The sequence below is a fragment of the Berghia stephanieae genome, chromosome 10 (assembly GCF_034508935.2).
Source record: "Berghia stephanieae isolate SIO BIC M18660-M18661 chromosome 10, UCSD_Bste_1.3, whole genome shotgun sequence".
NCBI classification, from domain to species: Eukaryota; Metazoa; Mollusca; class Gastropoda; order Nudibranchia; family Aeolidiidae; genus Berghia; species Berghia stephanieae.
In genome coordinates, this window is record NC_088369.1 from 16,203,288 (window position 1) to 16,210,787 (window position 7,500).

A 7,500-nucleotide genomic window follows, 5' to 3' on the forward strand; every position below is an offset into this window, starting at 1 on the left:
TATGACATGTCAACAATGCCAAATATCCCCACTCCTGCCTTATGACATGTCAACAATGCCAAATATCCCCGCTCCTGCCTTATGACATGTCAACAATGCCAAATATCCCCGCTCCTGCCTTATGACATGTCAAAAATGCCAAAAATCCTCGCTCCTGCCTTATGACATTTCTGTAACTAGTTCAAAGTCCAAAGCATGTAAGAATGTTTACTCGTTCTGTCAGGTGTTATTTAGTTTGATTGTTTGTGGACACGTGATCTCGGCCTTCATTATATCCTTTAGATTGATATTATCATACAATTATTATCATTGTCATCATAATCATCATGATATCATTATTATTATCATCATCACTATCATCCTCATCATCATTAGCATCATCATCATAATCGTCATCATCATCATCATCATCATCATCATCATCATCATCATCATCACCACCACCATCATCATCATCATCATCACCACTGCCACCACTACCATCATTATCATCATCATAATCATCACCACCACCATCATCATTATCACCCTCATCATCATCATCATTATCATTATGATATCATTATTATTATCATCATCACCACGTCATCATTATTATCACCATCACCACCACCACCACCATCACCACCACCACCACCAACACCACCACCACCACCACCACCACCACCACAACCACCACCACCACCATCACAACCACGACCACCATCACCACCACCACCACCACCACCACCACCACCACCACCACCACCACCACTACCACCACCATCACCACCACCAACACCACCACCACCAGTACCACTACCACCACCACCACCACCACCACCATCACCACTACTACTATCACCCCCACCACTACCACCACAACCACCACCACCACGACCACCAACACCCCATTTCACACCACCACCATCACCACTCCATCACCACCATCACCACCACCACCACCACCACCACCACCATCACCACCCCATCACCACCATCACCACCACCACCACCCACCACCACACACCACCATCACCACACACCACCACCACCACACCCACCACAACCACCACTACCACCACCACCACCACTACCACCACCACCACACACCACCAGCAACCACACCACACACACCACCACCACCACCACCACCACCACCACCAAACCACCACCACCACCACCACCACCATCACCACCCCATCACCACCATCACCACCACCACCACGACCACCACAACCACAACCACCGCAACCACCACCACCACCACCTCCACCACAACCACAACCACCACCACCACACCCACCACCAACCACCACAACCACCACCACCACCACCACCACAACCACAACCACCGCAAACACCACCACCACCACCTCCACCACAACCACCACAAACCACCACAACCACCACCACCACCACACCCACCACCACACCACCACCACACCACCACCACCACCACCACAACCACCACCAACCACCACCAACCACTCACCACCAACCACACACCACCACCACCACCACCACAACCACACCACCACCACCCACAACCACCACCACCACCACCACCACCACAACCACCACCAACCACCACCAACCACCACAACACACCCCCACCACCACCACCACCACCACCACCACACAACCACCACAACCACCACACCACCACACCACCACACCACCACACCACCACCACCAACCACCACAACCACCACCAACCACCACACACCACCACCACCACCACACACCACCACCACCACCACAACCACCACCACCACACACCACCACACCACCACACACCACCACCCCACAACCACCACAACCACCACCCACCACCACACACCACCACCACACCACCAACCACCACCACACCACCACCACCACCACAACCACCACCACCACACCACACACCACCACCACCACACCACCACCACCACACACCACCACCACTCACACCACCACCACACACAACCCACCACCACCACACACAACCAACACCAACCACCACCACAACCACCACAACCACCACCTACTATCACCACCACCATCACCACCAACCACCACCACCACAACCACCACCACCACAGCCACCTCCACCACCACCACCATTATCACATCTCACACCCACCAACCACACATACGATAATTCCATCCACAGTACCTGGACTATCGTTTCAACTCCAAGGCTGTCAAGCTGCTCGGAACGGTCATGGGGATGCTGAACTATGTAAAGATTTTTTTCTTTTTTACAATCCAATAGATAGAATGCGCTTGGCCAAGGAGTTCACAACATTGCCATCCGGAAGTATAACGGACCACCACACAAACTCTGTGTAACCATGAACTTTTATAGTCTGGTTAATACAGTTTAGTGAGAACAACTCACAAACGCGGTTGGCAAAAACAATAACAAAGGCCTGAGTGACGTCATCTGCATACTATCTATAGGCATGATCTAGGGATAGTTCGAAGATGACGTCACCCGTCTTTGTTATTGTTTTTTGCCATCCGCGTTTATGAGTAATGCTCACTGAACTGTATAAACCTGACTATAAACGTTCATGGATACACACAGTTTTGTGTGTTGGTCCCTATAGTATGCGCTTGGCTAAGACGCTCATAACATTGCCATCCGAAAGTATAACGGACCAACACACAAAACCGTGTGTAACCTTGCACGTGCATAATCTGATTAATACAGTTAGTGAGAACTACTCATAAACGCGGATGGCACAACACAATAGTAGATAGTACGAAAATAACTTCACTCAGGTCATTGTTATTGTTTTAATCAAGCCATTTTATGAGTTGTTCTGACTAAATTGTATTAATCAAACTATAAACGTTTGAGGTTACACATGTGTTGGTTTGTTATATCCGGCTGGCGAATGTTGTGAATTTTCTGGATAAACACATAGCATCTATAGATAGTATGCGCTGGGCAAAGAAGCTCATAACATTGCCATCGGGAAGTATAACGGACCAACACACAAAACTGTGTGTATCCATGAACGTTTATAGTCAGGTTAATACAGTTCATTGAGCATTACTCATAAACGGGGATGGCAAAAAGCAATAACAAAGACCTGAGTGACGTCATCTTCGAACCATCTATAGATAGTATGCGCTTGGATAAGAAGCTCATAACATTGCCATCCGGAAGTATAACGGACCAACACACAAAACGGTGTGTATCCATGAACGTTTATAGTAGGGTTAATACAGGTCACTGAGCATTACTCATAAACGCGGATGGCAAAAAACAATAACAAAGTCCTGAGTGGCGTCATCTTCGAACTATCTATAACTTAACGATGGCTACGATTTAATCCAGCTGGCGAATGTTGTGAGTTTTCTGGATAAACACATAACATCTATAGATAGTTCGAAGATGACGTCACTCAGGTCTTTGTTATTGTTTTTGCCATCCGCGTTTGTGAGTTGTTCTCACTAAACTGTATTCACCAGACTATAAAAGTTCATGGTTACACAGAGTTTGTGTGGTGGTCCGTTATACTTCCGGATGGCAATGTTGTGAACTCCTTGGCCAAGCGCATTCTATCTATAGATAGTATGCAGATGACGTCACTCAGGCCTTTGTTATTGTTTTTGCCATCCGCGATTGTGAGTTGTTCTCACTAAACTGTATTCACCAGACTATAAAAGTTCATGGTTACACAGAGTTTGTGTGTTTGTCCGTTATACTTCCGGATGGCAATGTTGTGAACTCCTTGGCCAAGCGCATTCTATCTATAGAACGAATGAAGTTGACGCCACTCAGTTCCTTGTTTTGGTTTTCAAACCGCTTGTTAGTTCTCAACAAATTCTATCAATCAGACTATAGATAGTATGAAGTTGACTTCACTCAAGTCTTTGTTCTTGTTTTTTGCCATCCGCGTTTATGAGTGATTCTCACTAAACTGTATTAACCAGACTAAAAACGTGTAAGGTTACACACAGTTTTGTGTGTTGGTCCGTTATACTTCCGGATGGCAATGTTGTGAGCTTCTTAGCTAAGCGCACACTATCTATAAACGATAAGGTTACATATTAATTTTTTTTAGTACGTATTATACGGCTGGCAGATGTTGCGAGTATTTTATCTAAACGCAAAGCGTCAAAAGACACCAATTGAAAAGCACCACAACCACACACCTGGACAGTCCGTAGCCATCGTTGAGTTATAGATAGAACGAAGATGACGTCACTCAGTTCTTTGTTATTGTTTTTTGCCATCCGCGTTTATGAGTAATGCTCACTGAACTGTATTAACCTGACTATAAACGTTCATGGATACACACAGTTTTGTGTGTTCGTCCGTTATACTTCCGGATGGCAATGTTATGAGCTTCTTAGCTAAGCACACACTTGACGTCTATCTATAAACGATAAGGTTACATATAAATTTTTTTTTTTTGGGTACGTTTCATACGGCTGGCAGATGTAGTGAGTATTTTATCTAAACGCAAAGCGTCAAAAGACACCAATTAGAAAGCACCACAACGATACAGCAGTCCGTAGCCATCGTTGAGTTATAGCCTGACACGAGAACCGTAGCCATCGTTTAGTTATAGCCTGACACGAGAACCGTAGCCATCGTTAAGTTATAGCCTGACACGAGAACCGTAGCCATCGTTAAGTTATAGCCTGACACGAGAACCGTAGCCATCGTTAAGTTATAGCCTGAGACGAGAACCGTAGCCATCGTTAAGTTATAGCCTGACGCTAGAACCGTAGCCATCGTTAAGTTATAACCTGACACGAGAACCGTAGCCATCGTTAAGTTATAGCCTGACACGAGAACCGTAGCCATCGTTAAGTTATAGCCTGACACGAGAACCGTCAGCCATCGTTAAGTAATAGCCTGACACTGAAACCCAAAAAGACTGGCATTTTGACGTCATTATTTGGTTTTTGCACCGCCTAGTGAGTTGTCGTTAGTAGCACTCATGGAAACAAGTGGTCCCTTCCATTGGTTGAACTATTGAATACAACTCACGATTTGTTTTCTTTTGTGACCAAAGACTGGCATTTTGACGTCATTTTTTGGTCCGTGTCTGGCTATAAATTAACGATGGCAACGGACAGTCGTCAAAATGTCAACAATTGGATTCAGTAGTCTGATGTCACGCCGCCCGGCAACGGCGGCCATCTGGTTCTAAACAACGAAGATCATTACTTTTTATGCTTCAAGCGATCAGAATGTGTAAAACTCAAAACATGATCAAATTTATGTGTTTTTTCCCTCTGGATACGCTTTTATGCTCGCCGGAGAAATATTTCATAAGGGCGTCCGCCATTGTTCCGATAGTTTAGAGCCAGTTGCTAAGTTACTATGCGTCATTAGGAAGGAAGTGACGTCACGACAGTTGAAGCGTGGCCTTCGTAAAGTTATGGCCTGACACTGACCAAAAAATGACGTCAAAATGCCAGTCTATTGCACAAAAGAAAACAAATGGTGAGTTGTATTCAATAGTTCAACCAATGAAATAACTTGTTTCCATGAGCTCTACTAACGACAACTCACTAGGCGGTGCAAAAACCAAATAATGACGTCAAACTGCCAGTCCTTTTGGATTTCAGTGTCAGGCTATAATATAACGATGGCTACGGTTGGAGACTATTCCCTCCAGTGCCAACCACACACTAATACGATCCATTCATAAAACGTTTACTACAAAAACAAAGGTAAATGTTCTAAATCTGATCAATTTTGACTTTATGCTTCTTTTTCTTTCTCCGGTTCGTTCCGGCAATACCAAACTGATCCAGCCGGTTATAGATTATGCAAATTAAATTTGATGGTCACCATGGTCCCTCACCCCCTCATCCCCCCCCCCCTTTCCATCATGGTCTTGAGTTCAAAGGTCACCACAAATGTCCCAGAAATGATAATTATATCATTATAACCATATTATTATTCAGTTGTAATCAATTATAGAGAGTATAGATAGTATGCAGATGACGTCACTCAGGCCTTTGTTATTGTTTTTGCCATCCGCGTTTGTGAGTTGTTCTCACTAAACTGTATTAACCAGACTATAAAAGTTCATGATTACACAGAGTTTGTGTGTTGTTCCGTTATACTTCCGGATGGCAATGTTGTGAACTCCTTGGCCAAGCGCATTCTATCTATACGCTTTCCTACGAAGCTCATTACATTGCATCCGGAAGTTTAACGGACCAACACACAATGCTGTGTGTAACCTAAACCTTTATAGTCTGGTTTAGTGACAGTTTAATGAGAATTACTCATAAACGCGGATGGAAAAAAGCAATAACAAGGACCTGAGTGAGTGACGTCAACTTCGTTCTATCTATAAGACCTACAGAGATCTATGTCAAATATCCATACGCCGGTTTTGTATGATTATGTTACAAAGATCCCGCAGTGTCAAAACGGATTTATGTCAGAAAATGACAATGCTCAGCTCTCTCCTTAACCCACTCCTTACCAACCATAGAAAAATTGTCACATTCGTTACGATGCAACGAACATTTTTCTTATTCAAATTTCTTTTGTACATCATAACATTGAGATAAAAACGAACAGTGTGTTGTTGAGCATGTTTTGTGTTGAAGAGCATGTTTTGCTTAAGAAATTTTTTATCGCAAGAATTTTACTGCTATTATGTCTGAGTGATACAAATCTATTTTTGTGTTAGTTGGGAGTGAAGTTTTGGGGAAAATCCTGAAAATGGCTGGTAAGGAGAGATTTAAGTTCATTTGCGGGATTTTTGTTGATATGAAAGTTGGGTCAGGATTTGAGGTGCATTTGAGGAAGATGGGCCGAATTCTCTTACTTGACAGAAACTCAAATCTCACAGATGCTGCACACTAAAGCATTTACTGGTGCATTTATATAGAGCAATATCCACTAAACGTGCTCAAAGCGCTTTACAATGGGTCCCTGGCCAACAGCAACACTTAACGTGCAGGACGGGACATGACACCTGTTAGGCGATATTACAATTTTTTTGGACAGAAACAACGCTGTCAACGACCAGGTACTCATTTTACACCTGAGTACGGTGAGAGAATGTGAGTAAAGAGCCTTTTCCAAGGGCTCAACTATGAGCCAATTAGCGAGGCTCGAATCCAGGACCTTCCGGTTCGAAAGCGAGTGTCATACCAGTAGACCGCATAACCGTACACTGAAAATACAGGTTTTTCAGATGTTTGACCAGAAAACTCGTCCTTCAAAAATCGATCGATTAAAACAACCTTCATATTAATAATAATAATAATAATAATAATAATAATAATAATAATAATAATAATAATAATAATAATAATAATAATAATAATAATAATAATAATAATAATAATAATAATAATAATAATATATCTTTATTGTCCCCAAAACAAGTGGCAATTTGTCTTTTTGGTTACACATTTATAACAATACAATATTGACATAGACACGCTCACACAGATGCACACTAGTAACATAGTAGTATCGTAAGTAAAAATGATTCAGGTTCTAAGGATTTGAAAGTATACATCTAAAAAAAAAATAAA

The 7,500-nt window shown here is 43.2% G+C and overlaps 1 protein-coding gene across 1 annotated transcript in view; it reads left to right on the forward strand.

Annotated features, from left to right (window-relative positions):
* LOC144980724 (sodium-coupled monocarboxylate transporter 1-like) overlaps positions 1 to 7,500 on the forward strand; it is a 45,038-nt gene that overhangs the window by 2,977 nt on the left and 34,561 nt on the right. The window contains exon 4 of the mRNA XM_078928443.1: positions 2,138 to 2,206. Coding sequence (XP_078784569.1) covers positions 2,138 to 2,206 — 69 coding nt within the window. The remainder of the gene's footprint in view (positions 1 to 2,137; positions 2,207 to 7,500) is intronic.